The 21,573-nt window shown below is 40.1% G+C and overlaps 1 protein-coding gene across 1 annotated transcript; it reads right to left on the bottom strand.

Annotated features, from left to right (window-relative positions):
* Positions 1-28: 28 nt before the first annotated feature.
* LOC116258657 (nuclear pore complex protein NUP155) lies at positions 29-20,625 on the bottom strand. Its single transcript, XM_031635934.2, has 13 exons — positions 20,076-20,625; positions 17,426-17,595; positions 16,018-16,144; positions 8,720-8,982; positions 6,992-8,633; positions 6,698-6,910; positions 6,227-6,474; positions 4,093-4,516; positions 3,753-3,958; positions 3,231-3,588; positions 1,209-1,427; positions 762-1,090; positions 29-322 (listed from the first exon to the last, which is right to left on the bottom strand). Exons 1-13 carry the CDS (start codon positions 20,235-20,237, stop codon positions 217-219), a joined length of 4,467 nt encoding a protein of 1,488 aa, XP_031491794.1. The 5' UTR covers positions 20,238-20,625; the 3' UTR covers positions 29-216.
* Positions 20,626-21,573: the final 948 nt, after the last annotated feature.

Genomic DNA, 21,573 nt, shown 5'->3' with positions numbered 1-21,573 from the left:
ACGTGTTCAATATGCCACAAAGAACAAGGACAATAAACTATTTACAACATACTGTGATTCCATGTGTGAAAAAAAATTCTAGAAAGAATGCATAATTTGATTGTTACAATTCAGCCATTCTACTAAAGATTAATTCAACATCCAAGTCGAAGACTCAGAGGTAAAACAGGTTGAGATATTTATTCATTCATGATACACATGTAGAAGCCCCTCCCACTAGAAGAAGGGACTCAAAAGTTTTTCTTCAAGTTCCCGGAAGCCCCTGTAGACCTCGTCTGTGGTGCTAGAAGGAAGAGCCAATCGCCGGACCTCAGTCATGTACCTGGAAACATAAGTCATCAAGATTAAACTGGATGACAGATACTAGAGAGATGGCAGTGTTGGTCAGCATGAATAGATGAATAGTAACTTGCAGTCTACCAACCAGAAGGTAAGCAATAATATACAACAGTTGAAAATGCACATGAACCAATTTCCATCACTTCCCTCAGCATCGAACAAGCTTATCCACATTTAAATTATATAAAATGCAAAATGAAAGTGGCATAGTGGTTTTTTGTTCTTATGAAGCTTGTCAATGAGCATATCGGTGGGTGTTTTGGTACTTAAACATATGTCAACATGTAAATGTGCACTTGCACTGTTGATGCTTCCATGCATGCAATTATGCGTGCCATTCTGCTGCTCTGCCCAGAGAAGACATCTACGGCATCCTAAGAAGAACATTATACTACGTAAAGAAGCAAGCAAAAAAGTTTGACCTGTTAGCAGCGCTAACGATTTTATCTCTTATCCCTTGATTTATTGCTGTAGTCTGTTCTGAGGTCAACAAGCCTCCATAAATAAGCTTCGCTCCAGTGGAACTTGTACCCATTCTCTGTGCAACTATTGATACCTCCCAGTCACGAAGAATCACAAGTACAGATCTTAATAGCCGCAAGCGAAGATTTGGTGAAGGCAAGATTGCTCCATTTGACAAAAGTTGGTCGTAAGTGTTCAGAAGAGGTTCAGCTGCACCTTTGCAGGCACCCAGCAGAGCCCTTGCAACATCCTCATCTCCAACTGACTCGACACCTGACTCTGCTCGGTCCTGAAACACAAAATCATAAAATCAACATGACATAATGAAACTAAAGAACTCTGTCAAACATGACAAAACTAGAAGATTCTGAATGTGACAGTGAATATCATAATAAACATTGAACTACCAGTGCTACTTTCTCAAGGTGCAGGCAAATTGTATCCAATGGCAAGCTAGCCCCTTCTCCAGGATAAAACTGAGAACCAACTCGCTTCAGCACTTGGCAAGCCTCCGCGACACCACCTTTTGATATGGCTTGGTCAAGCAACCTAGCCCAGATTTCTCTGATTATGCTGCTGTTAGAATCTTCAGAGTAGTTGGCAAAGTGAATGATTTCAAGACAGATCTGTAAAACTAATAAATCATTAGGGGAAAAGAAAACACGCACACATAAATGACAAGGAAGCCTCACACAGCAACTTATCAAAGGAGGAATTAGATTCTCAGTTTGCAGCTGGTGACCATTCTTTTCCAGAGGCTTCTAGACCAGGCAATGAGAATAATGACTATATTCTATAAGCAATGCAGGATGCTTTATGACTTATGAGGCTTCATTTTGTACAATTAAAGCCTGAAGCTATATGCAGCACATATTTAAAGCAGAGACATTTAGAAGAGAAAATTTCCGTTTTCTCGAGCATATGAATGTCATATGACATTTTTGCACAAATGTACATCATTTTAAAATTCCTACATAGAGATATATGAGAGATTAAATATTATATAAAACATTCACATGGATGTCAGAGGGAAATGCACCAGGTTTGGAATATTACTATCACATGCAAGCCATCAACCCTGATCAGAAAAAGGTTCAATTAAAGTAATCATGTTTCCACTTCAGACGTACCAGATGGTTTATCGGGTGGGTGGGTGGCCTCAGTGTGCATGCCCTGGTGCACATGCACTGAGGGCCGTAGGAACACTATACCCATTTTACAGAGAATTACAGTCCTTGTCTACACACACACATCTATATATATATGCACAGAAACTATGTCATAAAAAAATTGGTACAGCCGCTCCCTCCCAAGAAAGAAAAAAGTAAAACAATTAAATGCAATATTAATTGTTAAATTAAAAATGAAACAAAGGCATTACTCAACGAAAAAATGTTAAAACTAACAAGTAAACTAAATGATTTCTCAATAAAACCTATAACAACTTATACGGTTACACCAGTAATACAAACACATTAAGCATTTCATGACATGATAATAAAGTAATAAACATAACTAAAAGCTTGAAAGATCAAATTTAATGAAGTTGAACAATCAATGTTTACAAGTTATATAGCAATCTGAAAAAAGAAAAATCACCAAATAAATATCAATATTTTTCCATGTTATAGAGCATGCAAGATCTTACTATTCCCTAAATGCCAACTGCTAATTATCTAAAGAGAATTTTGGAAACTAGAATCCCAAAATAAAACCTTAAGTTACTAATTCAATTAAAAAGTAAAAAAGGAAGAACAAAGATCCTTAACATGATCACAGCTTTCAAGTTGGCAATCCTCGTAAAACTGTCGTTTATTATAGCTTTAATAAACCAGAATATTAAGATGATAATACACACTAAAAAACACATACACACACATACATATATGCAAAGTAAAGTAAAAAAATAAATAACATACAAATATTCAAAGTATAATAGCATATGAATAGTAACTGTAGATGTAACTAGAAGTGTGTGCAGACAGACGCACACACACACACACACACACACACACACATACTTTTAATGCAAAATCATAGGCAAAAAAAAGTGAAAATTATATATTGCACAAAAGCCAAAAAGAGTGTCTCAAAAGAAGAAAAAAAAAGGAATAAAAATGAAACAAGAAATTATGTTAAGGAAGAAAAAAACTGGGTTCGTGAGTGCCTAAGTTTGGCCTAAGGGATGTTCTCGGCATTTCCAAGCAACAGGCCACCAACAGGTAAACTAAGAACAGCTAGCTTAGGCAACCAGCCAATCCTAGGAGCTGCAAGGCTGTCTTTGACAAAGTAGCTTCTGTTAATGAAGTGAACAATGGTCAGATCATGGTAATGGATTTAGGCAATCAAAATTTGGGGCTTGTTTGGAGCATTTTCATGTCATGGAATAGATTCAGGTCCATCACAACCAGCAAGGGTAAGATACATACCTCCCAAAGCTCAAACGGAACTGCATAATCATTATATAGCTGCGTAATACTTTTTAGATCCAATGCTAGCTCTCTTGCCTTGGACCTGGCTGTACTGACCAGGTTTACATCGGCAATCAGATTCCTTTGAGGAAAGGCATCATCTGGAGCTGAATCTCTTGGTAAACCAGATGGATCTTCTAGCTTCGATGCTAGAGCTTCAAGTTCTCCCTTAATCTTTATTTGAAAACGAAGAACAGCAAGTTTCCCCTCAAGCAAATCCAGCAAACCACTGTCATAAGGACTCCCATATGAACTAGGACCAGCAGTGCTGCGAGCACTTTTTGCTTGAAGCACTGCATTACTTAGATACTGCTGCCTGTTTCCGATGAAATAATTATGATTAAGAAAGGGACAGAAAAAAAGAATGCTCAGCAAACATTTCCGAGTCACAAACAAGTGTATTTGCTTAACCTACAATACTGGAACATGACTACCAAGTCAAAGCATTCTACGTTATAAAACCTGCCATTTCAGGCTGACCTTTGCTCAAGTGTAAGAGTTTCACCAACGTCTGCACTCTGCCGTTCTGCCAACCTCATCAGTACCAAAGCTGCAAGCATATGTTGCCTCTTCAACACATAGTATCGTGCAAGCAGCTCGATATATTTCACTTGATGAGATGGAATAGGACCCTTCTCGTGTCCAATTTGTGGCAGCAAAGAGGGTGGCGTTGTCACCACTTCCACCTGAACAAGAAAGCAAAAATGTGAAGTCATACAAGGAATAAAATGCAAAGTTTGTGCATTCATATAATAATTGAACATAGAAAGACCAAATTGAATTGAAGATTCTAAGCATCTACATGCCAAACACCAACAACCTTTTTCAAGGGCTCTCGGCCTGCATTCTGCAGGAAGGGAACCAAATCTGGACCTCCAAACTCCAAAAGTTCATTTTCAAGACCAAGGTCGATCATACTTCTATACAAGTGTTCATGGAATGCTTTGTCAGTTGACTGCACACCAAGCTGAACAATCTGCCTAATGTACTTGTCCCGGGAAGCTTGATCAAGGGCCTGTTTACCACTAACTCGAGAGGCAGATCCAAACTTTATTTGGGCTCCCTTTTGCACAGTCTCACCTTTTAGAGAACGGAGTGCATTTGTTACAATATCATAGCATTGTTGACGAAGAATAAGTGCTTGCTCTCGACGATTTGCATCAATTTGATCATTCAGGGCATCTCCTTCGGGATCAAGAGCCTGAGCCTTCTGCAATGGTAACCGTACAACAGCCTCATAGAATCTGCAGAAACAAGGACAATAATTCGGAAAATAACTCAGACCAAATGTTGGAAAAGATTCAAACACATATAGCAGATTTTACAAAACCTGTAACAAAGAAACATAACAATTAACACAGGAAAAAGAAAAGAAAAAAGCCAATTTGGCCACTAGAAAATATATCAGAATAGATTTGTCATATAAAATATTTAATTTGATTTTGACCAGTGTAATGCAGATTCTTTAAGGAGGTTGCAGCACCCAGACAGGGTACTGATGCTGCTCAGACTCACCAAATGTAATTGTAACTTTGACAAGTCCAGTCAACTATATAGCATATATAAGCACATTAAACTAGTCTTTGGCCTGAGTTTATTGCAATGAAAAGAACCATAAATTCATACACGCCATAGTTCAGTGACTTCAGTCTCATAACCCATTTTTTTGCTTTGTTATCTGCAACGTCTGCCTTTTATATATATAAAGTCATCACCCTACAGCCAAGTTTGTTTTGCACCCACGTCTGCACTAATACCCATGTGACACAGGTTTTGGCTTCCACTTAACATGTATATTCTTTGAACTAAATGTTGTGAAGGTGCACTAGACACTCACCTTCAAAAGTATTTTTAACTAGGACCATATTGAGGCCAGTGCCTAGGCCTTTATATTTGATCCATTGTTATTGGATCATCTGCATCTTGATTCTTGAGCATACTGGAATCATGCCATTCAAGCATCAGGCTATTGTTTGATGATTTCATCTTTTCACTGTTCTTCACTGGATTAAAAAGTATATAGCCATTAAGTCTAGGTTGCATGGACACAAATACAGGTATTTGTGTTGGACACAGGCACGAATCTCATAGACAGCGAGCCCTAAAAAATTAGACACTTGGACATGGCTGTATTAATATTTTATATGATTTTTTTTTTGAACAATGTCAGGGACTCAGAGTGAAAAGGGAGGACATCCTGACTGACCCTTTTTGAAAAGACATTCAGGTGTTATCAATTTTTTGGACAACGAAGGTCATCTTTTTAAAAAGAGTCGAAAGACCCTTTCCATTTAAAAGGACAACCCTGGTCGTCCTTTAGAAAAGGACTTGTTACTTTCCTCCCTTTTTAAGTGTTCCCCCGGAAACCCCAAAAGAGAGAAAGAGAGAGAGGGAAAAAATTAAATAGGAAAAGAGAGAGAAAAACAAAAAAAGGGAGAGAAGAAAAAGAATAAAGAATAAAGAGAAAGAAAGTTGATGTGTGTATGCAACACTTCATGTTTTAAAAATGAAGTCTCCAAGACATGTCGAGGTATGTTGGTGTCAGACACAGTCCGCAACCAACACTTCATGTTTCTTGAGGTGTCCATGCAACATAGTGTTAAGTACAATCTCCTGCTCAATATTATTAGGAAATATAGATTTTGATGAACAATAGGGGACAAAACGATTAGATGATGATGACAATTTTAAGTTACTTTTCAAGCATTCATGTGATGAAAAGAACTAAAAAAATCGTTCACTGAATTCTATAAACCAGAGAGATGAAGACATTCTTAACATAACCAAAATATAAAATAAAAGTTACAAACCATGAGATGATGAGCAGGTGCATATCTTACTAGCTACTTCATATAAAATGTAAATCTGCAGGCATGTACAGTAAGATATGCAGAAGAACTATAATACATGTAGCTGTTGTCGTGTTCCAACTTTCAAGTAGAAGGAATAGTGACCTTAAGTCCTCAAAGCGCTTGCAAACAGTACCCAGATCTGCAGACTCCGGCACTTTGGCTAACAGGCCAAAAGCTTCTTTAGCAAGTTTTTCCCTCTCATCTGCATCACCAGTAATAGCTGCTCTCTCAAGGAACTCTACCGCCTGAAAGAATTTGTTGTCTGACTCATTGTAGTAACTTGGGCAACCTTCTTTTAATTTGCTACTGATATCATCCAATGTTCCTCTGCCATCTGGACCAATATAGTACTGAAAGCAAGTCCAGAAAATTTTATTTAACAAAAAGACCCATGTTGCATCTAAGAATTAAAATGCCTACGTAACACATGCAGACAGTAAAGACCCATCTTACTAATCCCAGGTTAATAAAAAGAAAAGCAGCCAGAAACTCTCAGCATGCCTAGCGTGACTAACATTCACAGCACATTTAAGGGCATGAGAGTTAAGAACTAGAAGCAAGAACAACTACTACCTCCATGAGTGCTGCAATAAGTCTTGTTGCAAGCTGCTCACCCTCCTCAGAACAAACAAGTTGCTGAAAAGTCAATTGAACCAGCTTCAACCGCAGATTAACATCCAAACTCTGGATCAAACGAGTAATCTGGTGTTGTACAAGAAGCCTAAGTAAGAATAAAGCTTCACCAGATCTTCTAAGCAATCGCCTGAGACATTCCATCCCCCTCACCTGAATCAAGCAGAGAATAAGGTCCAACAGTAGCATATAAAGGACAAGCGATCAAAGATGTTTAAGCAAAGAACCTCTTACTTCCAAGGCAGCAAGTTCTGCAGGACTATAAGGAAGCCTTGGCCTTTTACTGGCAATTACTGTCCCCCTGTCTGCATTGATACTCTGAGCATAATTGTTATATAGATTCCTTCTCGCACCATCTTCAGAGGTTCCAGAACCTAAACCAGTTCCATACAGGATAGAACCAGTCAGATCTCCAAAGCCAGCGACACAGCCGTAAAGCCCTCTTCTCTGGTTTCTTCGGGAGCGTAGAAATTGCTCTAGGGAGCGAATCTTGCTTTCAAGGATCTCCATCCCCTCAAAAGAAAGCCTGCAAGTAATGACCCCTTGTGGGAAATTGGTCTCAGAGCTACCACTACCCTTCATAATCATAACAGGGAGCTCCCATAGAGGAGAAAGCAATCTAGCAGTACAAAGGCAGAGCCCTTCATGAGCACCTGAATATGTGGGCTCAGCCTCTTGAACAACTTGACCCATATTGAATCCCACACCAGGTGGAGTAACTGCGTTTGATACTGCACTACTTCCTTCAACTTGCGGGAGACCAACCAACCTTGGATCTTCAAATGCCTCTGCAGCTTTCTCAGCAACAGAATTGCTGACTAAAATTTCTTCAAAAGAAAGGAGTTTTGAAGCCAGTAGCAAACACATTGCTGCAGCCTCTCCAGCACCAAAACGATTGAAGAAATCTTCAAGTGAGGATCTTGAAGCATTGAATTCTAGCAGCCTTCGAAGAATGTCTACAGGTCTATTAAGTACAATCTCTGTCATACCCATAGTGCTGAACATAACCGCTCTTCGTCTAGGCAAAATATGTTGAGTTGCAAGATCCCCCAAAGCCCAAAGTTGTACAGATGCTCTTTCACATGATTTTCCAAAAGTATGCATGCCATATGATTCCAAATACAATGATTGCAGCATAGCTGCTGTATCTGGTAAAGGTAACACATCAGCCACATAAAGCATTCTACCTTCAACAGGGAGTGAAGACACTGTTTCACGTAATGCACTAATATGCCTTGCTGCAGCACCAAAGCTAGAAGAATGAGCACTTGGATCCCTATTCACAACCAAAAGAGAGGACATCGCCGGAGGCGAAGAATCAGAAAGAACAAGTAATCCACATGAATAATATGCTGTTTCTACCTTCAAAGCCAAATCTTCAGAATGTGGTCTACCGGCAAGAGGAAGGGTGCCAACTCCAACAGAGGGAGAAGACCGAGTTGAGACCACTTTCAAAGAACAGGGTCTGTGGAGAGCATTACTTAATCCTGGTAAACCCCCAATGGAGTCACTGTTTCCACCAGATGAAGCAGTAGACAGATACATTCTTCTACCATCAGAGAGAACAGCAACAAGATGCAGACGTTTTGACTCCAAGGTAGATAATGGTCCAATATAAATGATAGAGGTTTTTGATGCACGAGAAGCTACCCTAGAAGTTGCAGAACGCACACCCCCATAAAGTCCATCTCTTTGATCAATCAAATTCCTCTCTTCTGCAATTTTTTTAGGTGATCCATCACCATCAATTCCTAAATCAAACACCAATATTTTTGATTCTTGAGTTCTTGCATACAAAACAGAGCGCTCATTGTCGACAACCATGCCAATGATTGGATCAACAGCACCAAATTTAAGAACATTTGGTAACACCCATCTAAAAGGAAGAGGAAATATCAAAACATAAAATATGGTCATTAGTGTACGGTCCAAAAGGGACTCAAAGAAATAAAGATAAGATACCTTGAAATAAGGCCCCCAACACTAGCTGTATGGCAGATCTTACGGCACCGCTTGCGCCATCCAGAGCCAGATGAATACTGCATTTCATATAAATGGCCATCACGACCAGCAAGGAAAATTTGACCCTTATCAGTACAAGCAATACAAGTCATGGTAACTCCATCAGATGGTATCGTGTACTCTGGCAAAGGTTGAAGTGCAATCTCAGCATATGGATCTTCACCATCACCACTTGGAGAGCAGCAAATGCCCAAAAGAATCAGCTGCAGAGGTCACAATTAAATGCAGATTAACTAAATGACTGCAACCACGTTCACCAAAACACTTAAACCCATTACTCAAGAATATCATATTAAACATCTGAACAAGTTCCGGACTCAATACATACATATGAATGACACAAACAACCATTGTTACTGTTACATGAAACCAGGATCATACAGCTAAATTAGTAAAAATCAAGAAACTTTTAACCACCTTTTGATATTTAAAATGAAGCATAAAACAAAATGTCAATAAATTTAGATGGATAGACAGCGAAAAAATTAAGGGAAACAGAAGTAGAAGTACCCCTCAGGAGACCAGAGGAAACTTTGAAGGCCAATAGAAATTCAAAAGAATGCCACAGTGAAGGGATCAAAAAGAAAATGCAAAAGAAAAATAGTGTTCAATTTTTTCAAATAATAGAACATGAATAGATAAAGTGTGATGGGTGAAAATACTCCCAAGCATGAAACAGACTATAAAACAAGCACTTTCATAGGTTGTGTCCAACCGGGGATAATGCAGTCTATGTCACATAGATATGCCCAAAAAAGTATCACAACCGAGTTGACATGAATGGGGTGCAACTGCAGCCTGAGTCTGGCACCTGAGTTGGTCAAAGTGAACTGGGTGAGACTGAAAGCATCTACCCTTTTCTGTCCAGCGTAGGTACGCACCCAATTCAAGTCAACAGCAAGTCGGGTGCAATCCTCTATACAAGGCTAAAGTCGTCCCATGATGGAGCTTTCGGGAAACAAAAAACAACTGAGGTTCGATCTCCTTGTTTCAGCCTCACCAGCAGGCATGACTTTCTCCTTCTCATCTCTCTCTGCTTTTGCCATGACTGATAACATTACAACTTCTAGTTTTAGTCTCTCACTAGTCTGTCTTTGGGTGATCACTTGCCAGCAATTGGCAATCAGTGGCATGTCTCTTTTACTTCTCAGATCTCTCCGCATTTGGGTCTTGGGGTGACCAGCAACTAGCTATCGATGACTTTCATCACTCCAGTGCAGTTTCTCTAAGAACCCTGAGCTCTGGCTTTTCATTCAGTAGTTGCAGCATTAGATGTTTATCAAAAGATTCATTTAGTAGATTGGGTGTTTATCTGCTCTTGCCTCTCAGTCTGTTTCTATCCAATTTTGTGTTCCTTTACATATGTCATTTACTCATTCATATTACATTATCTGCTTTACATTTAGCCTCCATTACACACACACACACACATATATATATATACACTATATAGATATATAATTTTTATGTGATTTACTGTTTTGAATCTTTTGATAATATTGATATTGATTGCCTAATAATTTATTAATTTCAAAATCTGTTTTAACTAACTGGTTTAATTATTTATATTATCTGTTTCACGCTTTTAGCTAAAAAAGCTAAAAGCCTAAAACAGATTATAGTTTGAATGCATAAATATTAACTTTTCAATATTGTTTGTTCTTGATATCTGTTGATAGATTGTGTGGTTCGGGTCCGGATCCATACCCGACCCGCCTTGTAGCCCGTTTTTAGGCTCTACTTAAGTCATGTAACCCTAATCCTTATGTGTTAATGATAATCTTAAGAGAGAGAGAGTCTGGCTGCTAGTGGGCACCAACTCCTCCTCATTCGTGGTTTTTTCTCCCTCGTGTTGAGGGTTTTCCACGTTACATCGTGATCATTGTTTCTCTTCCTCTTCTTCTTGTTCGTATCTCTACATGGTATCAGAGCCGTGAAATTTCGGCGTTTCTGGTTGTCTTTTGCCCGTGTTGGAGGAGAATCGCCCGGCACTGTTCATCGTCTCGCCCGTGCCCGACGCTCGTGCCCGAGCGTCGTCTGTCATCCCGCCGCCGTCTCCGCCCAGCGCCGCTCAGGATTCCGCCGTCTCCGCCTAGCGACAACCGGCCCAGCGGCGTTCCCGTTCAGCCGCTTCCGCCCAGCGTTGGCCTGCCCAAACGACGACCTGTCCAGCGGCGGTCTTTTTCCGCCCCACGCCGTGTCCTTTTCCGGCGCCGCGCCACTTTGCCTGGTTCCGTTTCCTGCTCTCTGTCCGTTTTTTTGGTGTTGTATCGTGTGGTTGCTTCCTGCTGCCCTTGCTGCCTCCTGGTCTGTGATTATGGCAGCCTCTTCCTCGTCCACCGTCAACACCAATCCGACTGAAATAGGGGCTTCTAGAACTGAGAATGTTCCCATGCAGGTCATCACTCTCCGCCTCACCAAGGAAAACTATTTCTCGTGGTCACCTGCTATGACTATGGGGATTGCTGGCCGTGGTCGCATGGCCTATATTGATGGGAGCAACCCCGAACCAGCAAGAACAAGTGATGTGCGGCATACTTGGTTTCTTGAGGATAATCAAGTGAAAACTTGGATTGTCAACTCCGTTTCTACCGATATTCAGCCCCTTATCCTTCGCAAGAAGACTGCTAGAGACATGTGGGTGGTCCTCGAGCAAATGTATGGCCAAAAGAAAATGGCAATTCGTACTTACCAAGTTATGAAGACAGTCTATGGCATTCGACAAGGGAACTCGTCTGTTGCAGAGTACTATGGGGCTTTGAAAGCCAAGTGGGAAGAGCTTGACTATCATTCTGATATTCCTTGGCATTGTCCCCATGATCAGGCGCTCTATGTTGCTCATGAATGGGAAAACAGGGTGTTCCTATTTTTAGCAGGTTTAAATGATGAGTTTGAAGGTGTTCGAAGCCAGATTCTGAATTCAGGGGAGGTGTCCAGTATTGAAGATGTGTACTCCTGTGTTGAAGCGGAAGAACAGAGAAGGCTTGTTACAAAAGAAGGGAAGAGGGAACTTGTGCCCTATAACGAGAGATCTGCTCTCGTGAGTCGTGGTCCTGGCGGCCCATCTAGATCTCTTCGCCGGTGCACTCACTGCAAGAAGACAGGTCACACTGTGGATTATTGCTGGGATCTTCAACCAGAAAAGAAAGGAAACAGAGGGAGATCTTTGACTGGGAGAACGCCTGTGTCTGAGGTGCAAGCCTCTAGTGGAGAAAAAGTCTCCATTTCTGCTGACCAGCTTCGTGAACTAAGGGCTTATTTGGGCAGGATCGATGTCAACAAGACTGAGACCTCAGAGGAAACTACAGCTAATCATGCTCTTGCAGTTATTGGCAATCAAGGTAACTCTTCTGTGGGGGAATGGATTGTCGATAGTGGTGCTACTCATCACATGACAGGTAATCCAAAATTGTTTCATGAGTATAAGTTGTCCTCGAGAAGGGAACGTGTTTCTCTTGCAGATGGTTCCTCTACCTGTGTGGCAGGCGAAGGCACTCTGTCCTTGTTGGACAAATTTCATGTGCAGGGCGCTTTACATGTTCCCCAGTTTCCTTTAAATCTCTTATCAGTCAGTAGACTTACTAAAGAATTGAATTGTGAACTTATATTCTCTGCCGATCGTTGTGTTTTGCAGGACTTGGTGACAGGGAAGAGGATTGGGATTGGTTTAGCTTCTGACGGATTATATCGTCTTCCCATACGTGTGGCTACTGCTCTGTTGACAGCAATCCGCAAGACAGATAAGAGAAGAGAAGATTGTCTTCAGTCTTTTATGTACTGGCATGAACGTTTTGGACATTTACCTTTGGGATTTTGAAACATTTGTTTCCAGACTTGTGTTCCTCCTTTGATGTGTCTTCCATTTCTTGTGATGTTTGTCAGTTTGCCAAACATGTGAGGGCGTCGTACCCTCTTTCTTCTAGTTGTGCTAATGAAGCTTTTTCCCTGATTCACTCTTATGTATGGGGACCTTCGGGCATTCATACCCGTCAAGGTTTCCAGTATTTTATCACTTTCATTGATGATTTCTCTCGTGCTACATTTATATACTTGTTAAAAGACCGCAGCGAGGTTCCTCGCATCATCGAGACATTTATTCTTCTTGTGCATACCCAGTATGGTGCGAATGTTAAAACTTTCAGGTCCGATAATGCCCGTGAGTACATGTGTCAGCTTGTTGAGGAGTTTTTTAGACAACGAGGGATTGTTCACGAGACATCCTGTAGTTATACCCCCCCTCAAAATGGGGTAGCTGAAAGGAAAAATCGTCAACTTCTTAATGTCACCAGGGCTCTTTTGTTTCAAAGAAATCTTTCTAAACACTATTGGGGTGATGCCGTTCTTACTAGTGCCTATCTTATTAACCGCATGCCCAGTCGTGTTTTGAATGGTAAGACTCCCCACTCGTTGCTTCCTGGCAGTCGTCCACCATTTCCTCTTCCTCCTCGTGTTTTTGGTTGTGTATGTTTTATCCATGATCACAGTTCAAATGTCAAGAAACTTGATCTTAGGTCTATCAAAGGTGTCTTTGTTGGATACTCCCCTACGCAAAAAGGATACAAATGTATTGATCCTATTACTGGTCGAGCCTATGTTACGAGAGATGTTACCTTCTTGGAACATGCCTCTTACTTTGGTGCGAATCCTCTTCAGGGGGAGCAGTCTGTGGGCAGGGAAGAGTATTCTCAGAGACAGGAACTTCAGTTTATAGATTTTTTGGACTACAAGAAAGCAGAATCACTTAATAATGTTGATGTACCTGAGAAGGAGGAAAGGTGTGACAATAGCATTGAGAAGGAAGGCCCTCAGTTGTTTGGACAGTTCTACTCTAGACGAGGTACTCGGACAGAGATGATGACTTGTGATGCTAGATCTACTTCCAATCCCAATGCCACTCCTTCCCTGGATGAACCAAGTCCTACCGTGGAGACTCATGATGAGGTTGAAAAGAAGAATGACGATCTTCCCATTGCCCTGAGAAAGGGTGTCAGGTCATGTACTCAACACCCCATTGGTAATTTTGTTTCTTATTCCAGACTTGGGAAAGATTACAAGTGTTTTGTTTCTACTCTTTCTTTGGCTGTGATTCCCAGGACTGTCGCTGAAGCTCAAAGTGACTCCAAGTGGGTTGATGCAATGAAAGAAGAAATAGATGCCCTAAGAAGAAACTTGACATGGGAAGTGGTGAAGATTCCTGAAGCCGCTCACTTAGTTGGATCCAAATGGGTGTATACCATCAAGTACAAACCAGATGGGAGTGTTGAAAGATATAAAGCTCGACTTGTGGCCAAGGGGTTTAGCCAGAAATATGGAATTGATTACTTGGAAACATTTGCTCCTGTTGCGAAAATGAAGACTGTGAGGGTGGTTATATCCCTTGCTGTGATGAAGGAATGGAAGATGTATCAATTGGATGTTAAGAATGCATTCCTAAATGGTGACCTCGAAGAAGAAGTATATATGCATATGCCTCCAGGATATGAAGAACCAGAAAAATGTTGTAAGCTGAAAAAAGCCCTGTATGGCCTTAAGCAATCGCCCAGAGCATGGTTTGAACGACTGAGAAGAGTAATGCTACGTCATGGATACAAACAAGGAAATGGAGATCACACTCTGTTTGTGAAGAAGAAGGAGAGCAGGGTTACTATCCTGCTCGTCTACGTAGATGACATGATTGTTACTGGAGATGATGAGGAGGAGATTATCAAGCTAAAAGGGTTACTGGCTACAGAATTCGACCTCAAAGATCTTGGCAAGCTAAGGTATTTTCTTGGTATGGAGGTTGTTAGGTCTAGTACTGGTCTTGTACTAAACCAAAGGAAATATACTTTAGATCTGCTGGAAGAAACTGGTAAATTGGGATGTAGACCTACACCTATCCCTTTTGACACTGGGCACAAGTTGAGTCTTAGAGATGGAGAGCCTCTCTGTGAAGAAGACAAGGGAAGATATCAACGTTTGGTTGGGAAGCTAATTTATCTTACCCTCACGAGACCTGATATCACCTTTGCGGTGAATGTTTTGAGCCAATTCATGCATGCGCCAACCGATGCACATCTGAAGGCTGTGGACAGAGTGCTATGCTACCTGAAGAAAAATCCTGGCAAGGGACTCCTGTATGTGAAACAAGAGACTGTGGAAATCGAGGGCTACTCTGATGCGGATTGGGCAGGTTGTAGTGATACCAGACGATCCACTACAGGGTACTGTGTCTACTTGGGAGGAAACCTTGTTGTATGGAGGAGCAAGAGACAGGATGTTTGCTCTAGATCCAGTGCAGAGGCAGAATATAGGGCAATTGCTATGGGAGTGTCACAATTATGGTTGAAGATATTGTTGACTGACATTGGAATAGAGATTGAAGGACCTATGAAGATGTACTGTGATAACAAGTCTGCAATCAACTTAGCCAACAATCCTGTTCTTCACGACAGAACAAAACATGTTGAAATTGATCGTCACTTCATTCGGGAAAGAATTGATGCGAAAGAGTTGATCTTACCTTACATGAAGTCTGAAGACCAAACTGCTGATGTTCTGACGAAGGCTCTTCCTTCAGCTTCATTTGAGAGGAATGTATCCAAGTTGGGCATGTTTGATATGTATGCTCAACTTGAGGGGGAGTGTTGATAGATTGTGTGGTTCGGGTCCGGATCCATACCCGACCCGCCTTGTAGCCCGTTTTTGGGCTCTACTTAAGTCATGTAACCCTAATCCTTATGTGTTAATGATAATCTTAAGAGAGAGAGAGTCTGGCTGCTAGTGGGCACCAACTCCTCCTCATTCGTGGTTTTTTCTCCCTCGTGTTGAGGGTTTTCCACGTTACATCGTGATCATTGTTTCTCTTCCTCTTCTTCTTGTTCGTATCTCTACAATATCAATATATAAAAGTTAATTATATATCATATATTTTTTTGAAGCCTCTAGGCTTCTAGGACAAAGCTATACAGCCTTAAATGTTAACTGTTATGAAATATCAAAATATGATTAATTGAATTTGATTCTAACTATTAGTGTTGTGTAGTATGTGTTTGTGTGTGTGTGATATATATATATATATATATATATATATATACCATGCACCCTGCATCTGTGTGGCATAGGATGTATTCCTACTGGGGTTTCACATTCACAAGGTTAAGTTCTGGTTGTTGCTTTAAGCAACCTGTTTTTCACTTCTGTAAATCATATTTTCTAAATACAATGATGACAGAACACAATGAGAATGAGAATATCACCTCAACAGGAGTAGCTAAAACTAAAAGATACTGAATAGCTTCTACAAATATGCCAGGCTTAGCTTTAGCCAACCCGACAGCACAGATAGCCTGTTCCTCACCACTGTATTCAGGGCACTGACCATCCCTGCAAACAAAAAAAAGAAAATGATGCATGAAGACCAAAGGACCATATTCACAGAATTAATAAAACAGGTAACAAGTTATGTAAATTCTGCATACAAGATAGATCTTTATTAAATAAACTGGTAGCAAACTAGCTATGTTAATGATACAGAGTTCATTTGTTAAATGCATGTGGTAGCAGCCAAGAATTTTCCAAGCAGTTCTACTCCAATGAAGACCTTAAAGCAAATATAACTTGTTTGAAGAAAGTAAAAAAACATCTTAAATGCACATATGAGTGTAAAGAATGCTACCCTGAAATTTTACAAGAACGAGTGTGTGGTGAGGATATATACTGACATATAATACACGTGAATATCCACAAATAAATCATGCGTGAACCTGTATATGCAGACAAACTTTTAAACTAAATACAGGTTTACTTATGAATAAAGGAACATCAATATGTTAAAATTTTTCAGATGTTGCTTCAATCAAATTTAGCTAAAATATTGATACATCACAAGGTCTAATTTATCATATGAATTGGTTATGATTAGCAAAGAAGATTCGTTCAATTGGTCAAAATAAATTCAAAAAAATAAGCAATATTATCTACTTCACTATAGATGCCAAACACTGCCTAGGTCAAAAACTGTATCGACTTAGAACAAACATGGGTAGGTCCTCAACCCACAAAAAAAAAAAACATAAAACAAGAGGAAGAACAAAAGAATAAAGGAGAAACAAGAAAAGAATAAGAGAAAGCACCCAACCCAGATCCAATAGAAGCAACTCTGTATCTTCTTTGTCAGGTGCCAGTGCCATGCTAGCACTTGCTGACATGTCAATGTGGGTACCTCACCCTCATAAGTATGTATGACATAGTTCAAGTCAAACACTAAGCAAGTTCTTTATTGCCTTTTAAAGATCATGCATGTACGAACCACAAAAGAAAAAACTCCAGTAAGCTGGAATGCTATACTTATTAGGACCAATTTTGCACAATCAAGAGAAATAGCAGCTTTTTAGTAAACCTATAAGATTCTAGTAAATAATCTTCAGGACCACGAAAGGACATGAATAAACTAATAAAGTAGACATACACTTTAGACAACATTGCTCGATAAAGAACAAGCCTAGTTGGCAACTCAGAGTGGAGATTTACTTCCACAGATGGTTTCAGCTATTCCAACGGTACCATGATTTGAGAGTGACAACTAACGGATGTCCTTAAGAACTTAATGATTTACAATTCTAGCATGCACACAATTCTAAGGTTGAGGCAGATAACTGTTAGTACCATTTGTCAAAACGCCACAGAAACAGAGAATTGTCCACAGACGCCCATGCTCGTCGAATTTCTGGAAAAATTCCACATAAAGCGGTTCCTTCTCCTCCAGCTGCATTGTATCTATCAATGAGCACAGCAGGCAGATCTCTGGTATTGGCTATCTCAACAGAAGGAGGCCACTGCAATAATCAGCTCATAAAATAAGTACTGAGAAAATCACTAAGAAAAGCACCTCTCGACATCTGTGAATTGTGATACTGTTACTGCCAAGATTATGCATTGCAAAAATATTAATAATATTGATGCCTTAACGAAATCAAGTTCAACTATCCGAAACTCCAAATAGGTTCTACCTTCAGATCTATCAAAGCACCGGATAATTATTTAGTATGAAAAGCAAGAATGGACTAGTACCATGCCAAAATGTAGTGCAAGGAATTAATGGGAACATAAACAATGGTAAATGATCAATAGAGTTTTATCCCCAGCCATACCAAAGGTCCAAAAGGAATAAAAAAAAATCAAACAGATATAAAATAGAGATTGAATTCTCAGTGTCAATACACCACGAAATCTTGGGGTTAATGATGTGAGTATTTTCAGCTAAAATAATCCAAAGCACAACACGCCAAACAAGTCATCCACAAGCAAACAGGCTAAAGATACACAGTTCATAAGATTGTCCTAGTAACTTCCAACCAAGAACTTGAGCCTTGAATCATCACAGCCAGATGCACATGAAATAACATCGCTGTGAGGATGGGCCCGATGGGGCCACTTCAAATAAAGAAGACTTTTGATGTCCCTATTCAGGTATGCCTGCGCTACAGCACATTAATCCTAAAGATTTATGAGTATTAGCTTGGACTGCGTATTTATGGGTTTGGTACATCATATATGTAAATATAAAGATTTTTGAAATTTGATCCTTTTTTTTCTCTTTAAAGCTTCCACTTTAATGTTGTCAAGACTTTTCACTGGAAAGAGTAAAATCAATAGGGCCCTAAGTATACAAGTACTAAGAGTGTGCTCCCAGCTCAATGGCAACAATCCATTATCTATTGAGATCGTGCAGGCAAATCAACCTGACTAATTATTTATCAAGCACCTCAGAAAAGAGAGAAGAACAGTATGGAGGACTTTAAACTTGCTCAAAACAGGCCATATCATATCACGTTCATATGACATATAATATCTTGACAATATTAGATTCTTTTTCTAAAGACATGTTTAGCATAATAACTTTCAACTTCAAGAGTATTTCATTATGTAATTCTCTGTCAACGGAAAAAACTTGTAAACTCATAAACCTATGTCACATAGGTGTGGATGCAAGTGTGAGCACAACATTGCGATGTCCTCAAAGATGGGTACAGGACATAAATATGTATGTAACATCCCATTTATTAAAAATGGGAACTAGAAGCATAAAAAATATGAGACACAAAATTTGTATGATAAACGTTGGCTGCCCTTGGTTTCAACTTTCAAGTACAGATTGCAACTTTGTAGTGACCTATAAATCTAATCCCGATATCATACTGAGTCTTCTTCCTTTATAGGAGTGCCAATAATTATACTCAATCAGGATACTGGGGAAATGAACTTGGACATCCAGAATTAAACTCAACTCCTTCTCTGGTGCAAATTTGAGATAAAACATCAGTTCCCGTGTGTAACACATGGAAATTTAATAGCAAATTTCATGTTTCTGCTGAAGATAGAAAGCTGGAGAAACTCTTCTCCTTAATAGGAATCTCACTTCCTAGTTCCTATGCACGAGGAAGTTTGCTGCTCCGTTACTTCTTGATTGATTTATTATTGCTTCTCGTGCTTTTGTTGTCCTGGTCTCATTCACACCGTGTTTTCTGTTTCTCAGTCACTTATTTATTTCCATTTTGCTCTCCAGTGTATCTGCCTTCATGCTTCATGGAAACTGTAATACTAACCTTTGCATCCGTTTCTGCAATATATACCATACCTTGGCCACACTGTTGCAACACTCAGATAGCACGTCTTACTTACATGAAAGCATGAACATGTGCACGTGGTATAGAAACATCCATGCACATGTACACATAAGCACGCATTCTTTCATTAGATTAAACACCGCATACATTTTAAAATAACGTTTTTATTTTTATTCTCGGTGCAGATTTTCACGGATGACTCCAAGGCTTGCGCCTTTCTTTAGTACTGTAATCCCTTTAAATTGTACCGGCATAACATTCAAGATCCAAACCGAGATGATATGTGTGTTTCCAGAAGTGACATACGTTTCGTTCCCTTAAAAGGCCAGAAAGTGAATCAAAGCTACTCGCCAGTTGGTCGTTAGCTAAAAGATGCCAGACACCACAATTCGTAGGGCGTGTGATTTATCTCTCTGTAGCTGTAGCAGCAAATCACGCCCCCGCAGCCCAGCCAGTGAAGCACCATTATCATTCACCGCGAGTTACCCACTTATAAGTGCCAAAGCCTCGCCGTACACAACGGGTAGAGTGCTCACACCAATAAAAATTAACTGCCTACACGAAAGTCGAAGGTTTCTCCAAGCTACAAGGATTCGTGGCAATGTCACAAGCAAAAGAAAGTATCTGAATCGCACGCGGAATCCATGCAAGATAGGTTCTGGGCAAGCAGCATCTTCACAGAAGCATACCTCTTTCGGAGGAGACGAGTAAGGGTGGCTGGCGTATCTAGAAGCTTCCAAAGCCTCCTCGAGATCAACCCGCCGGGCGGAATCACGGCTTATATAGTCGCTCACCATGCGCCCGGCGACCGCAGTGTCCGACGCGATCCTCTCATCGGAGGCCCGCAACATCGCTCCGCTTCTCTTCTTCTTCTTCTTCTTCTTCTACTCCACCCCTAAAACCCTAGAGCTAAAACCCTATACTTGGGAACTGAAAAACCGGCTGAACCATAAACGAATTGGACCGAGGTGAATCGGTTGAAGGGAGACCGGCTTCCCTCGCCCTCGCCCTCGCCCTCGCCCTCTCTCCCTCTACCACTTCCTACCCTCTTCTGCTACCTTACCCAAGAGAGAGGGAAATAGAGGGAGAGAGGGAATAGAGGGAAGAAAAGTTTTTCAGTGTGGGCGCGATTTGGCGGGGTCTGAGGCGGGTTTTCAAAATGTAGCTTCCCCAACCAGGAAGGAGGGGCTGCTCTAAAAAGGGAAATTCACCAGGGTGGTATTTCTTCCTTTTTCAAGATCGCTTCCGAACGAAATTTAGTAAGATTCAAGGTCGACGACTGAAATCATTTTCCGACGAGGAATTTCAGCAATATGCTCAAGCTTTAACAAGCTGAGGATGAGAACGACGGCAGTACAAAACTCTATACAGTGAAAAACTCGATTCAAATAGATGTTGATTGCATTAGTTATTAGGAGATTTTGAAATCTTTTACATGGATATTTAAATTGTTTTATTTTATATTGTATTTGTTTCACTACATATAAGCAATGATATGAGATCCAAAGATCTTAATTCTATGGTTTTAAAATGAGACTCCCCCCATTGGTTTAAACAATAAACAATGTATCTCTCAAAACACACCTTTTAAGGACCTCGACCATTCCAAATCCCAAGTTTAAATCATAATTGATATCTTATATAAATTTCATATGAGTAGTTCTTCAATGTCTCCACCCTCGAATTTGGGTTGGAGATATTTAGCAACGTTTAGTGGTGTAGCGACAATTTGTAGTGTCATGTACAACAATTTATAGTGCTTTTAGTCTTTAAAAATTTTAAACATCTAACCACTCCAGCAACTACCTGATTTCAACATTCTAATAATTCAGACATCCCATCATGGCAAGCGCTTTTTTTTTCCTCAACATTTTGGCATTTGAAACCGCAAATGAGTGGAAATTTTTAGCAAATTTAAAATGTGCTTGCTTTAGATATGGTTTCAATCTGAAATATTCCTATACGACATCAAAACACTCCCTCTTTGTTTTAAAAATTTTACAATTTTCCATGCCCATCGTTTTGTGACATTGGATCAGACTTATAATGATCATATGTATGTATTTTCGAAAATCTCATATAATTTTCCTTCAGTATAAAGTTGTTTAGGTACATTCTCGAGGCTATGCATGTGGCCGTCTAAGACAATGTATGAGAGGCTCGTCAAATAAATCAATTTATTTGAAA

Source organism: Nymphaea colorata, chromosome 8 (assembly GCF_008831285.2).
Source record: "Nymphaea colorata isolate Beijing-Zhang1983 chromosome 8, ASM883128v2, whole genome shotgun sequence".
Taxonomy (NCBI): domain Eukaryota; kingdom Viridiplantae; phylum Streptophyta; class Magnoliopsida; order Nymphaeales; family Nymphaeaceae; genus Nymphaea; species Nymphaea colorata.
This window is presented reverse-complemented; position numbering and strand designations above follow the sequence as displayed.

Excerpts from the sequence above, each read along its gene's own strand:
- LOC116258657 (XM_031635934.2), bottom strand. The coding sequence starts at position 20,237 with ATGTTGCGGGCCTCCGATGAGAGGATCGCGTCGGACACTGCGGTCGCC. Across the intron at positions 17,596-20,075 it reads ACTCGTCTCCTCCGAAAGAG|TGGCCTCCTTCTGTTGAGAT; the intron begins GTATGCTTCTGT and ends TGATTATTGCAG. Across the intron at positions 6,475-6,697 it reads TTATTGCAGCACTCATGGAG|TACTATATTGGTCCAGATGG; the intron begins GTAGTAGTTGTT and ends ACTTGCTTTCAG.